The sequence below is a fragment of the Phoca vitulina genome, unplaced genomic scaffold, assembly GCF_004348235.1.
Source record: "Phoca vitulina isolate PV1807 unplaced genomic scaffold, GSC_HSeal_1.0 scaffold8, whole genome shotgun sequence".
NCBI lineage: Eukaryota > Metazoa > Chordata > Mammalia > Carnivora > Phocidae > Phoca > Phoca vitulina.
Window position 1 is genome coordinate 71100547 of NW_022589711.1, and position 19770 is coordinate 71120316.

The 19770-nt window shown below is 36.9% G+C and overlaps 1 protein-coding gene across 2 annotated transcripts in view; it reads right to left on the reverse strand.

Annotated features, from left to right (window-relative positions):
* The window catches only part of PRKCI (protein kinase C iota), a 68753-nt gene that overhangs the window by 35884 nt on the left and 13099 nt on the right, over nt 1–19770 (reverse strand). For both annotated transcript variants that reach the window (XM_032407231.1, XM_032407230.1), the window contains exon 2: nt 16661–16782. In XM_032407231.1, coding sequence (XP_032263122.1) covers nt 16661–16782 — 122 coding nt within the window. The remainder of the gene's footprint in view (nt 1–16660; nt 16783–19770) is intronic.

Genomic DNA, 19770 nt, shown 5'->3' on the forward strand with positions numbered 1-19770 from the left:
GCATAAAATCTTGAGCAATAACAATTCCCATTATATAAAATCTTGAGAAAAACAACTATATATATATACACATAGAGAAGTATCTGACAAGGACAAATTTTAGATATTTATTTAGACAATTCTATTTTCTAAAGTAGGTAACATAACTTCCATTTCTATCACTACAAAATATTACATGAGGCTCATCGATACCAAATTTGATACATATAAAAACCACTTAATTCTCAATAACATGTATATTCAAAATATAGCAAACGGAATCTACCCTGACCACATCTGGACTGTTACTACAATATGACTAATGGCCAGGGACAAGCTTTCTGTTACCTACCTCTTCAAAGGAGGAAGTGAAAGTGGTTTCACTGCCATAATATGGTTGGTTAGAGGCCTCCATGTAATCATTCTGTCAAATTTTTCCTTCACCTGAGAGCCTTTCCTCACCCAAGAGGCTCACAGAAAGGAAGCACAGCTACTAAATTTGGACTGAAGAGCAGTCCTGCTTGAGCTGCTTTTAAATGTGAATGCATAGTTTTAGTAAACTTACCCACAAAAAGGCCAAGGGAGAAACACCTCCCTAGTCAACCAGCCAAAGAACTGAGTCATCCCTGGTAAACAATGAGATGGCACATCTCCCCAGATGATGGCATTCCTCAATGAAAAAGTCATTTTGATCATAGTTGGGGCCTGAGCTGGGTCCTCCACACTGCAATGCTTTTGCACATTCCTGTGGTTACACCAAATGTGACCACACACAAGATGCCACCAACCTTATCCAAACCTCAATCACTCTCAGCAGAGAACTATGTCTATTACTCAAGAGAGAAAAATGAAGCCATCTCCTTTCCTGCAGTCTCGGAGAAATGAGTGCTTCTATACCTTTCTCCAACTTGGAGACTCCCTTATTGAATCTCTTCCTTTTATCTTCTCTGGGCCTTATCCCATTAGTCCCCTTCAGTTCCGTTTTCATTTTTTCTTTCCTTCCACTAGCTCTTCTCAGGCAAAGGCATGTCTGAGTCTCCCTCTCAATAATCTCCCTCACACTCAGGCTGCCATGCCATTCATTCAGTAGCCACATGTCTCAAGAGCAAACTGAAGACTGAAACTGGAGGGGGTGGGTGAGAAGAAGGGGAAGAAGGGCCTTCGGGTTTTGACCTCATACTTTTCTTTCGTGAGTTTAGTCAGAGGTTTATAATCTTTTAGATTTATTAGAAATAACTTTTCTTAATATCAAGAGTGACCTGGGGGTCTGGGTGGCTCAGTTGGTTAAGCGACTGCCTTCAGCTCAGGTCATGATCCTGGAGTCCCTGGATCGAGTCCCGCATCGGGCTCCCTGCTCGGCAGGGAGTCTGCTTCTTCCTCTGACCCTAACCCCTCTCATGTGCTCTCTCTCTCAAATAAATAAATAAAATCTTTAAAATATATATATATATGTATATATATATATATCAAGAGTGACCCCACCCTGCTTTCTCCATGTTCCTATCCTCTCAAAATTCCGCTAACCGGTTTTAGTCCACACACTCTACTAAAACTGTTATATCCAAGGTCATGAAAAGAGCCACTAAAATCAACAGGACCTTTTCTGTCTTTACTCTAATGGACCTCTCTATAGCATCTAACAAAGTTGCCCACTGACTATTTATAGAAACTCTGCATCTAGGTTTCTTTTTTTAAACTTATTTTATTTAAATTCAATTAGTTAACATATAGTGTATCATTAGTTTCAGATGTAGAGTTCAGTAATTCATCAGTTGCATATAACACCCAGTGCTCATTACATCACATGCCCTCCTTAATGCCCGTCACCCAGTTACCCCATCCCTCCACCAACATGCACCTAGGTTTCTAAACACCATTCTCCTGGTTTACTAACTCTCCTTTTTAACTTTTCATTTTGGAAATTTTCTTTTTCTTTTTCTTTTTTTTTTTTTAAAGTAGGCTCCACTCCCAGCCTGGAGCCCAGTGCAGGACTTGAACTCATGACCCTGAGATCAAAATCTGAGCTGATATCAAGAGTCAGGCACTTAACCAACTGAGCCACCCAAGTGCCCCTCATTTGGGAAATTTTCAAACATATTACCAAATCTGGATTCCCCCTACATATCCACTCACTTATTCCCTTCTACCTTATCATTCTGAACAAAACCCTGTAACTCTAGATTAAAATTCCTTACTATAGGGGCGCCTGGGTGGCTCAATCATTAAGCGTCTGCCCAGGGTCCTGGGATCAAGCCCCGCATTGGGCTCCCTGCTCCACGTGCTCCCTGCCCCACGGGAAGCCTGCTTCTCCCTCTGCCACTCCCCCTGCTTGTGTTCCCTCTCTAGCTGTTTCTCTCTGTCAAATAAATAAATAAATAAAATCTTTAGAAAAATAAAAAAATAAAATAAAATTCCTTCCTATAATCACAATACCATTATAAACCTATAAAGACTAACAAAAATTCACTATAAAATATCCAAACATAACCATATGCAAAAGAATAAAGTTGAACTTTTATCTTATACCATACACAAAAATTAACTCAAAATGGATGAAAGACTTAAATTTAAGAGCTAAAACTATAAAATCCTGGGAAGAAAACATAGGGAGAAAGCTTCATGACATTGGATTTGGCAATGATTTCTTGGATTTGACACCAAAAGCACAGGCAAGAAAAAAAATGAACATTAGTCCAAAGAAGATATACAAATGGCCAATGAGCACACACAAAGATGTTCAACATCACTAATCATTAAGAAAATGAAAATCAATGAGATACCTCCTCCTTGTGATGAGACTACACAGAGAGGGAGAGAGAACGAACCAGGCCAGCATCCCTGGTGAGCCTGCATGACTCCAGACCCAGCTGTCCTCTGGTTGCCACTGCATGAGAGACCTCTTGTGAGACCAGCAGAGCCAGTCAACTCACAGAAGTGTGAGAGATTGGGCGCCTGGGTGGCTCAGTCGGTTAAGCGACTGCCTTCGGCTCAGGTCATGATCCCAGGGTCCTGGGATCGAGTCCCACATCAGGCTCCCTGCTCAGCGGGAAGTCCGCTTCTCCCTCTCCCACTCCCCCTGCTTGTGTTCCCTCTCTCGCTGTATCTCTCTCTGTCAAATAAATAAATAAAATCTTAAAAAAAAAATTAATTAATAAAAAAAAAAAAAAAGAAGTGGGAGAGATTAAAAAATAAAGTGGTGGGGGGCGCCTGGGTGGCTCAGTTGGTTAAGCGACTGCCTTCAGCTCAGATCATGATACTGGAGTCCCCGGATCGAGTCCCGCATCGAGTCCCGCATCGGGCTCCCTGCTCGGCAGGGAGTCTGCTTCTCCCTCTGACCCTCCCCCCTCTCATGTGCTCTCTCTCATTCTCTCTCTTCATATAAATAAATAAAATCTTTAAAAAAAATAAATAAATAAAGTGGTGGGGTTTTTTTAAAGCTACTACACTTTGAGGTGAGTTGTTATGGAACCAACAACTTACTACCATCTTTTAAGTTGAATCGTGAAATTCTGTGAATCTTTACAAGACCCAGGACAAATGCCACCTATTCGGAACAGCCTTACCTCAGGAGGTAATATTTCACATTTTATGAAAAGCTTAAGGATAACCTAATTTTTAATAATATCTTTATTGAGATATAATTCACATAGCATTCAACTTACCCATTTGAAGTGTACAATGGTTGTAAGTATGTTCACAGAGCTGTCAACTATCAATATAATTAATTTTAGAACATTTTCATTATCTCCTCCTCAAAAAAGCCCCTTGCCCATAGTGGTCACTCTCCATTTCCCCCCAAACTCTCCTCCTACTGCCAGACCTAGGCAACCACTAATCTATTTTCAGTACCTAGATTTGCCTTTTCTGGACATTTCATATAAATGGAATCATACAGAATGTGGTCTTTCATGTCTGTCTTTTTTCCCTGAACATGTTTTCAAGGTTCATCCACGTTGTACAATGTATCAGTACTTCAATCTTTTTTATTAGTGAATAATATAGCAAATATTCTTGAAGTATTTGTGTGTCTGAATAACTTCTCATGATGATTTCCTAAAAGTAGGATTGATTGGTTTAAAGTGTGCCCATTTGGGGTGCCTGGGCAGCTTAGTCAGTTAAGTTTCCAACTCTTGATTTCGGCTCAAGTCATGATCTCAGGGTTGCGAGATCGAGCCATGCGACAGGCTCCGTTCTCAGCATAGAGTCTGCTTGGGATTATCTCCCTATCCTTCTCCCTCCCTCTCTGTCCCTCTCCCTGCTCCTGCTCTTTCTCTCTCTAAAATAAACCTTTAAAAAAATAAAATAAAGTGCCCCCATTTAAAATTTTGACAATTATTCCAAAATTTAGAATGACAGGAACTCCAAAAGGTTATCATATACACAATCAACAGCATATCTTTCCTAACTCCCTATAAGTAATTACTAAATTTTAAATCTCTTCTAATCTGATAGGTGAAAATGTCTTATTTTTAAATCTTTGATTTTTTAAATTATTAGTAATTTTTGAGCTTTTTTTGGTCATTTATGAATTAGCTATCTACACTTGTTTAAGTAGGTTTTTCATCTATTTTTTTGACCTAATTATTTTATATTAGAGATAGCAATCCTTTGTAAATGTTACAAATATTTTCTGTCAGTTGTTACTGCTCTTATATCTGTGATTATGGTGTTTTCTAACACACAAAATTAGGAAAATTCTTCCCTTTTTACATTTCCTTTTTCAGAATTTTCCTGTTTACTTTTCCAAATGAAATTGTCAGTTTTTTAAAATTCCCATTAGAATTTTTTGGAAGGATCATGCGCTTTATAGATTGATCTGTAGGGAGCTCTCATTTTACACGATGCTTCTTCCTAACCCCATTCATTTTAAGTTTTGCTTATGGCATCCAGTTGTTTTTGTTTCAGTGTCTTTACATGGTTTCTTCACATTTATTTTTAATTTTTTAAAGATTTTATTCATTTATTTATTTGTCAGAGAGAGAAAGAGCACAAGCAGAGGGAACAGCAGGCAGAGGGAGAAGCAGGCTCCTCTCTGAGCAAGAAGCCCGATGCAGGACTCGATCCCAGCACCCTGGGATCATGACCCAAGCAGAAAGCAGATGCTTAACTGACTGAGCCACCCAGACATCCCTCTTCACATTTCTTTAAAGTTTATTTCTAGATTTAAAAAAAAATTTTTGTTGTTACTATGGATGAAATCTTTTCTTCTGATATACTTTCTGAGTATAATCTACATAAAAGAAAGACCGGTTCTCTCATATACCCACTTTATAACTTAGTGTTATTGATATCTTTAAAATGCTAGATGAAAAATAGTGAGTCAAAATGATTCAATCAGGTTACACAGATACACCATTTTTGGATCAACACTCAATACACTGATAATAACAAGTATTGGTGAGGATGTAAAGAAACTGGAACCAACCCTCATATACTGCTGGTGGGAATGTAAAATGGTGCAGCCACTTTGGCAAACAGTTCAGTAGTTCCTCAAAAGATTAAACATACTTACCATATGACCCAGCAATTCTACGCCTAGGCATATACCCAAGAGAAATGAAAACATATGGCCACACAAAAAGTTGTAACTAAATGTTCATAGCGATATTACTCATAACCAGCAAAAAATGGAAATAACCCAAACGTCCATCAATTGAACAAATAGCGATATGACATATCTATATTAGGCAAATCTATAGAAACACGAAGTAGATTAGTGGTTACCTAGGTCTAAGGGCTGTGGGGGGTAAAGAGCTTAGGGGGAAATAGGTAGTGAATGCTAATGAGCACAGGATTTATTTTTTGAGTGATGAAATGTTTTAAAATTGATTGTGGTGATGGTTGTGCAACTCTGTGAATATACTAAAAACCCCTTTAAATAATAAATTATATCTCAATGAAGATGTTTTAGAAAAAATGTTTACTGCAGCATTTTTATAAAAGTGAGTCTGATAGCAAAGTAACATTCTAGTCCAAAAGCAAAGTTTTAGTTTGCCTCAAAGAAATAAAGTAATTCATTCAGAGACTCACTTTCTCAGTTACCCAAATTTCTCCCATTTTGCCACATTTATGAAAGTGAAAGTCATACCATTACATACCATTTTTTACATAGGTTAAAAAAACTTTTGTTTCTACAGAAGTTGATTTACTTATAAGCCAAAAATAAAAAAGCAACATAAAAAATAATGAAATTTTCACATATCAATGTGTGTAATATGTCATTCATATGTATATATATGCATGTGTGTGTGTGTATACATATCTATTTATCGCTCTCTGCATGCCTATTATCTATATTGTGAGGATAATAGGAAAACTAAAGATCGTATACTTAAAATGACTCATAGTATGCTTGGTCCATTAAACATGTGGCTTCTATTATTGTGCTTTGACTAAATGCCATGAATGGAATTAACTATTGTTAAAAGTATCATTATAACTATATTTTAAAAAATCAATCTTTCCCTTCTGCTAGACATTGTCTTTTTGCCAGACCAGTACCTGTTTGCTGTTGGTTGAAACCTAGACCAGGTGAAGAAAGCACCTGTATTCAGTATTTACCTAGAGATTGATACTTTTGAATAATCACAAAGAAGTGTGAAAATGGGAGTTAATTACTGACATTACCTATACTCAAATCTATCTTGTTTTTATTGGACTGTATGTCTGTGGTTCAAGTATTACCTTTCTGGGCCAACTGTTTAATGCCTGATAAAGCAGGACATGTAACTCAGAAGTAAAACATTCCATGAAGAGTCATCATGAAACAAAGATAGGAGGAAAAGCTATTTCTCAAGGCCCACTCTATTACTAAAGTCCAAATTCACATCCTGAAAGGCATATAGCCAGAGTGAGATATGCTCAGGTCAATGAATTTCAAGATAATAAAATCTGTGTATTATAACCAGCAGATCATGTCTTTTTTCCAGTGCATCTATATTTTCTTTCACCTATAAAAAGAAAGAACCAAATTAGGGCACTGGACCTCAAGTATTTGATAAATATGCAAGATTCAGTTATTTATGAGATAACCTGACAAGATGTGGAACTTAAAACACATATATGACACTAGTTATATTAGGTATTTTAGCATATGACTCAATTCAGTACCCCACACTTGAAAGAATCAACACAGCATACAACCAAAGTTGGCAACCTTTAACATTTGTCTGAGATAGCATCACCACACTCCTCTCCCTGATGTCTGAGTCTGCCACAGATTTACAGACTTAGCCTGTTCCCACCAGACCCACCTCTGGATACTGGGTTCAGAACACTACATACCACTTGTGAAAGTTCCCACACTCCCCACTCTGAAGGGTTGCATTGCTTAAAATATAGATTTGCAAAAATTGTCCAAGAACGCTATAGTGTTTAAGTGGCCATCCTTTCAATATTAGGCCCAGTCACAACAGTAGTGGATTTTGGCTTCTCGCTTCCTTTTTTCTAGGAGGTGGAAATCAGTGGTTACAGAAGCATATGCTATTCTATCAAGTTGCCCATCCTCAACTTCCACTTCTGGAGATGATGAGGTAATAGGAACTCGATTTAACCCTCCACCTAAAACACAAAAAAAAAACTATATAAAACAAGTGAAAAAAATGATTCAAGATACTGGAAATAAGCAACAAAGGATCAACTGTTTCTAAATAACTTAAATGAATCCCTGAACAAAACTCAGAAATATTTAGAAAAATACAAATATATCCAACACCCAATAACGCCAAAGTCACAATGTCCAGGATCCAATAAAATATACCCAGCATGTGAAGAGGCAGGAAAATATGACCCACACCAGGAGAAACATCAGTCAATTGAAACTGACCCTGAACTGAAAGATGAAAGAATTTGTAGAAATGGATATTAAAAGTTATTATAATTATATCCAATATGCTCAAGAAGCTGTAGGTATTGGGCATGTCAAGTAAAGATAGAAGATACTTTAAAAGGCCCAAATTGAACTATACTAGATGGGATTAATGGCAGAAGAAAAGACTGGTGAACTTAAATAGACAGTAATAAAACCATCCAAAATGAAATGCAGAGAAAAGATTGGGAAAAAAATGAACAGAGCATTAGTGAGCTTTAGGACTCCTCAAGAAGCCTAATATACATGTAATTGAGTCCCTAAAGGAGGGGTCTGGTGACAAAAAAAAAAAATTTGAAGAGATAATGGCCAAAATTTTTCTAACAATAAAGAGAAAAATCTTAAAAGCAGCCAAAGAGACACATTACATAGAGAAGAACTAAAGTCACTGCCTACAGATTTGCATCAGAGACAATGCAAGTTAGAAGACAGTGTATAAAATGCAAAAAAAAAAAAAAAAAAAAGCCAACCTAGAATTATTTGCCCAGCAAAATTATCTTTCAAAAACAAAGGTGACCGGGTGCCTGGGTGGCTCAGTTGGTTAAGCGACTGCCTTCGGCTCAGGTCATGATCCTGGAGTCCTGGGATCGAGTCCCACATCGGGCTCCCTGCTCAGCGGGGAGTCTGCTTCTCCCTCTGACCCTCCTCCCTTTCATGCTCTCTGTCTCTCATTCTCTCTCTCGCAAATAAATAAAATCTTAAAAAAAAAAAAAAAAAAAACCAAAGGTGACCTAGAGAGCAAGAAGCCAGAAATCCATTTCACAGAAAAATTCATAGGGACAGAAAGGCAAATTCATAGAGACAGAAAATATAAGAGAGGCATGTGAGGAAGAGGAGCTGGAGGAGGGAAAATGGGGAGTTTTTTTAATTTAAATTCAATTAGGGGAGTTACTATTTAATAGGTAGAGAGTTTGTTTCAGATGATAAAAAGATCCTGGAATAGGGTAGGGGAAATGGTGGCATAAAATTATGAATATGCTTAATGTCCCTGAATTGTACACTTAAAAAAGGTTAAAATTTTGTTAGGTATATTTTACCACAATAAAAAAAGAATTTTAAAAAAAGAAGTATATTAGTTCTCTATGGCCATGAAGAGACCTCAAGACATAATGTCCAGTGAAAAAAGGGAAGTCTCAGAATATGTACTAATACCATTTATATGAATTTAAAAGCATATAAAAACACAATATTTTGTTATTTATATATATAGAATAGCGACAGAAAACAGATCAGTGGTTCCTTGGGGATGCAGGGATGTGAGTGAGAAACAGTTTGGATTATAAACTTATCCTATGATAGTTGCCCCGTAAAGAGGGAAGGAATACAGTGCAACTGGAGGTGGGGATGCCAACAAGAAGGACAGACCCTCCCATAGACCAGAGCACAAGTTGGAGTCTGGGATCCCTGGTGCCCAATCAGGCTCTTATGGCCCCTCTTGTCTTACCCCTCAATTCATCTCCACCCCACCACTGCAAGGGATTTCTCCCAGGTGGGCCCCAGTCTGATCCCTTTGCCTTTCAGGCATCTACATGGCCTGTTGTATAAATGGCAGCAGCTAGAGTTTACCAGACAGAATGCCTGGAGCACAGATTTGGGGCAGAGGCCAGAACTGAAAGAGGGCTTGAGGACTTCTCTAAGTCAGCTAGTTGTCTTCTGTGTGGGGTACTCTATCCTTGGGAGTGCAGGAAGACTTTCCAGGGATGACCAGGCTTAGATGATTTTTAAAAGGTATCAATTTCCATATCCTCAACTTCCATATAAATTCCTTTCTAAAAATCATCAGCCCAAGAATGTACCTGGGTTGCAGTACCCCACCTCATCTCCTTTTCAAAATATTTCTTTTCCTATTTTATTTTTTTAAAAAGGATATATACCGGGGTGCCTGGGTGGCTCAGTTGGTTAAGCATCTGCCTTTGGCTCAGGTCATGATCCCGGGGTCCTGGGATCAATTCCCGCATCAGGCTCCCTGCTCAGTGGAGAGCCTGCTTCTCCCTCTCCCTCTGCCTGCCACTCTGCCTACTTGTGATCTCTCTCTCTCTCTCTGTCAAATAAATAAATAAAATCTTAAAGAAAAATAAATAAATAAAAAAGGATCTATACCTACCAGATGATCTAGCCATTCCACTTCTAGATATTTGCCCATGAGAAAAGAAAATATATATCTATACAAAGACTTATACATGATTGCCACAGAGCTTTTATTTGTGATAGCCCCAAACTGGAAACAACCTCAATGTCCATCAACAGAGGAACAGCTAAAAAATTGTGGTACATCTGCATAATGGAATACCACTCAGTAATAAAAAGAAATGAACTACTGATAAACACAACACACACATCAATAATTTTGCCCAGTGAAAGAAACCAGACTAGCCTGCCCCTCAAAAAAGAGTACATACTGTATGATTCCACACCTACAAAACTCTAGAAAATGTAAACTAATCTATAGTGACAGAAAACAAATCACTAGTTATTTGGCATGGAGGGGTAGGAGTGAGGAATTGCAAAGCACACTGAAACACTTGGGGGTAATGGATATGGTCTCTATCTTGCTTGTGATGATGGTTTCCTGGGTGTCGAAACTCATCAAATTGTACACTTTTAATATGTACAGTATATTGTATGTCAATTATACCTCAATAAAGCTGTTTTTTATTTTTATTTCTTTTTTTTTAAGATTCTATTTATTTGAGAAAGAGAAAGAGCACAAGCAGGGGAAGCAGCAGAGGGAGAGGGACAAGCAGACTCCCCGCTGAGCAGGGAGCTCGACGTGGGGCTTGATCCCGGGACTCCAGGATCATGACCTGAGCCAAAAGCAGATGCTTAACCGACTAAGCCACCCAGGTGTGCCTCTTGTTTTTTGTTTTTTTTTTAAGTAGGCTCCATACCTAGTGTGGAGCCGAACAGAGGGGCTTAAACTCATAACGCTGAGATCAGGACCTGAGCTGATATTAAGAGTCAGATGTTTAACCAACTGAGCCACCCAGGCACCCCAATAAAGCTGGTTTTTTTTTTTAAAAAAAGATGAAATAAAGATATGAAAAAGAGGAAAGAATTAATCAAACACCAACCTCTACTACAGGAAATGTTAAAAAAAGTTCTCTAAAAGGAAAATACCAGTTACAAAACAAGATCTGTTCAATGAGTAGATTTTTTTCTTATTGATGTCAATTTTCATTTTTTAATTTCCAGGTTTTGATCCATAATACTGCTATCTAAGTAAGTGAAGTCACACTGAATTCAGTCAAAAAATTTTCTCCTCACTGTTTCTTCTGACACTGTCAGTATACAGCGTTAGGTGATAAAGAACAAGTATGAAGAATGATTGTTCCTTACACACCAGCTAAAAGTACATCAGACTAGAGATGTTTGGAAAATATCACATAAGAGAAGTATGTTTCTTACCATTCTAAGTGTGGTTTTGTTACATCTTGACACTCAATTATCCCCCCTGTGAACACATCAGATTTAATAAGGCAAACAGGAAGAAGTTTAACCTTGTGGAATTCAGAAACACTCCACACATACTCTTTACATCAAAGAATGCTTACATGCATTTCAAATTTCCATGAATCTCACCTACTGAAGCCAAAAGGATATGAATTAAAGAACTACATCCGAATAAAATCCTTTCCCACTCTCTGCAAATCACCTACTTTTTCTCTCACGTAGTCTCTTACAGGGTGTAAATGAAATAATAATTTACATATGTTATTGGTGAGAAGTATAACAAAAGGTACAATATTTTTGGAGGTCAATTTGGTACCACCTATTATCAAGGACACATTCCATTTCAGAGAATTTACCCTATAAATAATACAGCGCAGGTGTCCCAAAAAACATATGCACAAAGATATTCTCTGCACTAGTATTTTTATATGCTACAAATAATCCAAATATCCATCAAAGAGGGATTGGTTAAATAAATTATGGTACAACCATGTTATATAAACATTATATAAACCATGTTATATAAATCTACGTACACTGATATGGAAAGATAATCCACAAGATGTTAAGTGAAAAGGTGGGTTAAATGACAGCTTGTACGATATCTGGCTATTTATAAGAAAGAAAAAAATTGTTACCCTATCCCTTCTAGTTGTATATTCACCAAAATAGACATCATCAATTTGTTTATGGGAGCTATTTGGGGGGATCTGAGGATCCTCAGAGTTACTTTTTCCTTCAAACAAATCAATATTTTTGTTAAAAAGCAAGCACCACTCTTAATGAAAACTTAACTAAGAAATAAAATATCAAAAGGCTAGTTTCTAATAAAAGAGAAGTGACTGGGTGCCTGGGTGGCTCAGTTGGGTTAAGCAACTGCAACTCAGGTCATGATCCCAGAGTTCTGGGATCGAGCCCCGCATCGGGCTCCCTGCTCCTCAGGGAGCCTGATTCTCCCTCTGCCTGTTGCTCCCCCTGCTTGTGCTCTCTCTCTCTCCGTCAAATAAATAAATAAAATCTAAAAAAAAAGAGAAGTGACAGAATAGAAGCAGTTAAATATAAACCTGGTAATCAGACTCTGAATAAATTAGAAATTGACAGAATTAGAAATTTAGAAAATACTTAATATTAGATTGTGAATATAAAAAGGCATATTCTTATGGAAAAACAGTCACAATTAAAATATGATGAACTAAAAAGTCATTTATCCTTCTCTGTCCCATACTCTCTTCTCACCTGAAAAGGGAGGTATAATTGTTACAAAATTACTATTCATTCTAAAATGTTTAGTTAGATTAAGCAAACCAGTTTTTCCACAGGCACATCAAAACAAATCAGTAAAACTGGTTTTGAACACAAGGAAAAAGAACGACTGTCATAGATTTAAAGAAATGAAGTAAGTTTATGATCACTATTTGCTCTAAAATAAAAAATCCCACAATTAAAAGCTTAGCTTCTATACAGTGTTGCTCATAAACCAGAGAAATCATAGTCCTGTGTTCCACTGATTCTAGAGAGAATTTTTTTCTCTAGATAAGCATGCCCCAATGCCCACCTGGCTAAAAATAAAGGTAACAAAATTACAACTGAAAAATAATTGCAAGGAACTTAAAAATAATTACGACTGGCTCTATATGCCTAAAATTAAGAAGAGACTGGTATCAAAATTAACCAGGGTAAGAAGGATCACATGGGAATCAGCAGACTTTAATAGAAAGTTTAACCTTTTCCTTGAATGAGGCTATAGTTTTATAGTTTTCCCCAGAAAATTAGGACACTTAATAGCTATTTAGAGACAAAGAACTTTGAATTGCATTATAAAAGGATAAGACTGTTTCACCAGAGAATTAGTTTAATTTACTATGTGAATCTGTTAATTAAAATATGCTATAATGTTAAGAAAAAATAGAATAAGCCACAAGTCCCAATGCTTAAATCTTCAATAATGAACATAAAACTGCAGGAAAGGCTTGCTATCAGTCTTTTCTACAACTCATACATGTTTTGAGCCTACTGTTACTGAGAACTGCCCTAGGCACTGGAGCTCCACGGCAAAGACAAGATCTCTGTTCTCATGGGGCTTACGTTCTACCATAAAGTAAGACATAAAGGGAATAGGAGTGAAAGGCTTCTTGGAGGACAGGACATTTGAGTAACCTGAATGACAGGAAAGAGACAACCATATAACAATTTGGGAACAGAGCTCCCCAGGTAATGGCAATACAAAGTATAAGAGTACTATAAATTTTATTTTATTTTTTTTTTTAGAGAGAGAGAGAGAGAGAGAGAGAGATGGAGGGAGGGGGAGAGGGAAAGAGAGAATCTTAAGCAGGCTCCATGCCCGATCTGGGGCTTGATCTCACAACCCCAAGATCATGACCTGAGCCGAAATCAAGAGTCGAATGCTTAACTGAGCCACCCACGCACACCGAATACTATAACAATTTTTAATGGACTATCTCTAGATCAATTTAATAAAATGCATTATCTATGATTCCTATGTGCACTAGCTTGAAAACCACCAATTGAAAAAAATCCTAAATGGCAAATAAATGGCATGAAATGATCAGGATAGGATTAAAATGAGAGTAACACTGGGGTGTCTCGCTGGCTCAGTTGGTAGAGTATGAGACTCTTGATCTTGGCGTCGTGAGCTCAAGCCCCACATTAGGTATAGAGTTTACTTTCAAAAAAATGAGAATAACATTAGTTCATGATAAGAATCAATTTATTGATGCTAACTATATTGTATATACTGTGCTAAATTATATAGTCTCATGTTCAGGCTGAAGATATACTGTGAGATATGCATACCATTTAGAATTAACAATATTTAAACTAACATTGTGGTCAAAAGTGGATGAATAGATAAAGATGGTCTTATCTGTAAGTAATACAGAATTTAAAATACCAACCTAGTATTTCCCTACTAGATTTCAAAACATTTTTTAGTCTTAACATTTTAAGACTCCTAATATCTGAGGCTTCTGAGGGCAAGAGCAAAGGGATGCTCTCATTCAAAGTAATTGTGCCATAAATTGGTTTAAACTTTTTTTGATAGCAAACTGTCACTAGCTACCAAAATTTATGATGTGCATATTCTATGAATGTGCTATACAAAGTCCCATACAATAGCACAAAATTACATATAAAGATGTTCATTATGTATTGCTTATAGTACCAAAAAAACCATGGAAATAGTCCAAACATCCATCAATAAGGAATTAAATAAATAAATCATGAAATACCTACAATGATGTGGTATAATATACAGCATTTAAAAAAAGTAATGCTGTAGGGGCACCTGGGTGGCTCAGATGGTTAAGCGTCTGCCTTCGGCTCAGGTCATGATCCCAGAGTGCTGGGATTGAGCCCCACATCGTGCTCTTGGCTCAGCAGGGAGCCTGCTTCTCCCTCTCCCTCTGTCTCTCCCCCTACTCATGCTCTCTCTCTCTCTGTATCTCTGTGTCTCAAATGAATAAATAAAATATTTAAAAAAATAAAAATAAATAAAAATAATAAAAAGTAATGCTGTAGGGGCGCCTGGCTGGCTCAGTCAGTGGAGCATGTGACTCTTGATTTTGGGGTTGTGAGTTCAAGCCCCACTTTGGGTGTAGAAATTACTCAAAAAAAATAAAATCGTTAAAAAAAAAAGGTAATGATGTAATTTCATTGACACTGAAATGAAAAAATATCCAATTCACAATGTAAAAGGAAAATATCATTTAATGGTTTGTATGATTTAATTCTTTTTGTATAAAAAAAGTACACTTATAAATAATGTACAGAAGCAAAAATATTTGTATATACAGAGAAAATATCTCAAAGGATATATACTAAGTTGTTACTAGTGGTTTTCTCTCTTACACCTGGGATTGATGAGGAAGGAAAGAAGAGAAAGGGCAAACGGAAGACTTCTTTTAAAATTTCAAAACATCTGTACTACTTCTTTTCCCAAACAGCAAACATGGATTACTTAGGAAACTTTTAAAAATGTCTTTAAAGGGGCACCTCACTGGCTCAGTAGGAGGACCATGTGACTCTTGCTCTCGGGTTCATGAGCTCAAGTCCCACACTGGGCACAGAGATTAGATAAATAAAACTTTTTTAAAAAAATGTGTTTCAAAAGTGCAAATGGGTTTTGAGTTTACGTATAGCTTGGATCTGGGATAATATCTTTCCAGGCCTCTTCTTATCAGGAAACATAGAAATGGCCCCAAATATTGAGCTACATATTATAATGACATTCCTTAAAAAGAAATTCCATTCACCTTACAATTAATAGAGGGCCATAATACAAAGCTAGCATATTTAGGATATCTTTAAGCTATACTTCAATGACATTCTATCATGTAAAATAAAGTCTAATGTGGTTTGCAAAGCCTTCCAGGATTGAGTCAACCCTAAGCTTCTCCAAGTTTAATATTCATGTGACTTACCTGTAATTCCTGTTAAAATACAGATTCAGATCCAGGAGTCTGTGATGGGGTCTTTTCTAAAAGTTCTGCAGACCACACTCAGGAGCAAGGATCTAGTCTTGATACCACACCATTCACCACACTTTAATTTAGTGAAATACTGCTCTTCCACACACACCATGTTGTTCATACCTCTGTCCTTTTTCTGTCTTATTCTTCATCAGAAATGGTTTTCCCTTCACCTCTACTTCAAAAACTTTTATTCTTTGTTACTGTTTTAGTCCAAATGTCACAAATATTTCAGGCACATGTAGATGCTACTTCTTTTGCATTCCAAGATCCCTATGCATTTATGTTCAACTTATCACATTTGTTATTTACATGTCCATCTCCCTACGAGACAATGAGTTTGAGGATAGAAAATATCTATCTTCAGCACACAGATATTCAATAAATGTTTTCTGAGTCCAAGTCATTAAGGCATCAATGCCACCATCTTTGAAATCATGGTGTCACAATCACTTTTATTCTGTAACATTTTCTTTGAAGTAATATTCAGCAAAAAATACTACCCAATTATTGAAGGTAATCTCTAAAGTATAAAACAACATTCACTTTCAAAATTAAAGTAAAATATAGCACAATTTGATGAGATGTTTATGTTAATGGTGGAAGAAAGTCACCTTAATTTCACTCTATTTTGGGGTAAAAAGGACAAAACAAAGATTGTACCCTTTGATACTCTTTTCATTTAAGTACTTGAAGCAAAATTAAAATGGCATCAAATTTCTAATTTACCTAATAGTCCTAATTTAATTAATTAGGACCTTTACTATATTTTAAAAATAAATGACAAAAAATAAATAAATAAAATCTAAAAAAAAAAATGACAAAATAGTATCTTAAATCAAATGCTTACACACATAGCCCTCTCTTTATCACTCACCTTCCTCATCTATCCATTTCATGGTGAAAAGCTGTTCGTTGTCAAAGGAACACATATCTCGAACCTCATTACAAAGGCCCTCAAAGGAGATTGAAGGTTCAAAATGTGTTATCATGATATCCCTGAAAAAGAAAAAGAGTTTTAAGTTTGAAGATGACTGAAACTAATGATGCTCTCCATACACTAAATGCCTGACAACCCAAAGAATGTCAGATATTTTGTGAGTACATCATTGCATTGCTTCCAGTAAACGATCCCTGTAAAGTTAAAAAAAAAAAAATCCATATTAATAATGTTTAAAAATAAAAATAGTGGACTGTTAACTAAATTGAATTTAAATAAAAAAATTTAAAGTAAAAAAATAAAAATAGTGGATTTGTGAGAAACTTTAATTCAATCTCCCTCCTCCTTCAGGAAGCCCACCCTAACTGCTCTGATGGTCATCCCACTTTGCTTTAATATTAGTTTTCAGAAGTGCACTCTTTTGTGAGGCACTGACCTCCACAGATGAATAGCTCAGTTATTGATTAGCTTCTGCCTTATATTTAACTGAAATCTGTTCCAATCGCTGGTCCCAGATCTCCCCTCCTTAAGAAGTCTATCCTTCGTCTAAGAGATGGCTCTTCAATAACTGGACAAAGATCTGCTATGTCCTCTTCCTCAGCCCTCACTTCCACAGATTAACCACCCATAAGACTGTCGCCCATTCTTTGTACAGCATGATTTTTAGATCTCACACCTTCATTTTCACCTTTTCCCAAAAAACTCCCATTTGCCACATTGGTTTTATAATATGACTAATATTTTAAGGTAGATACCCAAAATACATAGGAATAGACATAAATGTGTATTTATGTTTGTTTTATTGTAAAATAAGCAACAGTATTCAAATAAATCTATCTAGCAGCTACTCACTATAAAACTTAAAATTGTAACAAAATGTTTTAGAGCAGAGGCCTGGGGTTTCCTTGAAGGAGCCAGGAGAAGGCTCCCTATGATCTAATCTCTGCCCAGTAGCCAGCTACAGTATCCTTTCAAACGTAAGTCAGATAGACTGAATGACTCTAATTTAACAAACTCTTACAGAGTGATCTCTAGGTGTCAGACTGTTCTAACGGTTTTACAAAGATAATGTAGTTCGTGTCCTTCCTGTTTTAAACTCTTCAAGTGCCTTTCTTTCCCATGCAGAGTAAAATCCAAAGTCCCTAGCAGGGTCTACCAGGCCCTGACTACCTCTCTGACCAACCTCTTCTACTACTTCAACAGGTAAACCAATGTTTATAGTCTACCATCTACCCCAGCTAGAATGTAAGTTTGGTGAAAGTAGGGATTTTGTTTTGTTCATTATATTCCTAGTGGCCAACACAGTGCCTAGACACAGTGTCTGGCACAGAATGGATTCTTGACAAATACTCACTGAAGAAAGGAAGGAACTGTGAACAGACATGGGTAGCTAGAACACAGAACATAGAGTGGGAAATAAGGAATTTAGAATTTTAAGTCATTTGTAAAAAAAGAAAAGTTAAAAAACTATAGTCTTTAGGGGCTGTCAAAGGTAAACAGAGAGCAGAACATGAAAATTGGCCTTTTCCTGATCATCATTCTAAGCATCTCATAGCTTTCTGCCCCTGCCTCAGAACTCTCTTGCCTTGGCTTTCATAATAGTATGTTGCCCTGGCTCTCTGTCTGCTTTTCTGAACTCAAGTCTCCTTCGGTTTTCAATCACAAGATACTCTTTACACCCTCGCTCACATTCATTCTGTCACTCTTCCTTTCCCTCTAAACCTAATTCACATTCAATGTTTTAACTACTATCTCTGTGTAGGGGTCTTCTAAATCTGTAATTCTAGCTCTCTGTGTGGTATTTAAGTCTTTTGATAATCTGGTTCTATTTTCAAGTTGAACCCACCATTCCCAACACAAATACTCTTCTACAGACATCTGGTTTACTCATAACCTCCACACATAAGACCTTGATGATCCAAGTTTTAATTCTGACCTTTCGGCAATTCAAGGCCCAGTTTATATAGGGAGGTGGGGATCAATTCTTTAAGAAGTGCTTCAACACCAACTTCCATTAAACCTCTTTCAACCACACAAGCCCAGTGGTCTATACTTCTAAACCTGCGCAACACGTATCTTATGTTCCATTTTCTGTTATTTAACTCATATACTGATAACACATCCTCAACTAAATGGTACACAACTGGAAGACAAAAATTCTCGGACTTTTTCATAGATTCACATAACTATTAACATAATAAGGACTCAAACATTTCTTAACTGAATGCAGAAGAAATACTCTCTAGGAGAAACCCATCTTCCAGAAAATGCACTTCTGACAAGGAAATATCATGGTTTATGTTTCCTTTGCCTATAAGCATTTATGGAATACTGAGTGTACTCTGTGTGTTGAAACAAACTTTATCTTACATAACCTTCACAGTATCTGTCAAACCAGACATACTAATCTATTTTACAGATTTTAAAAAGCAAAGCACAAAGGAATATTTGCCAGTCTCTCCCAGTTAAAAAATAGAATATGACTTCAAATCCAAATCTAATGACACCTGTGGTGGACACTGTGATCTGACGCTCCCCCTCCCCATCTAACCTTCTAAAAGCAATACACAGAGGCAACAGATGCTTCTAGTTTAATATGGCAGAGGGAACACATATCTATATCCCTTCATTTGAAGGGCCCATGGAAACAACAGAAAACTGAAATGGCAAATTAAGTCTTAGAAATCAGAAAAGGCACCAGCAGCGGACCAGAAAGTAAAAATCCCAGATGACTGAAAACAGATGGCATAAAAGTGACGAAGAAAACATACCAGCCCCAAACAACAAAGTTAAGTGAATCTTTAAAAGAGAAAAGTTTTGGGGCGCCTGGGTGGCTCAGTCGTTAAGCATCTGCCTTCGGCTCAGGTCATGATCCCAGGGTCCTGGGATCGAGCCCCGCGTTGGGCTCCCTGCTTGGCGGGAAGCCTGCTTCTCCCTCTCCCACTCCCCCTGCTTGTGTTCCCTCTTTCGCTGTGTCTCTCTCTGTCAAATAAATAAATAAAATCTTTAAAAAAAAATAAAATAAAATAAAAGAGAAAAGTTTTATT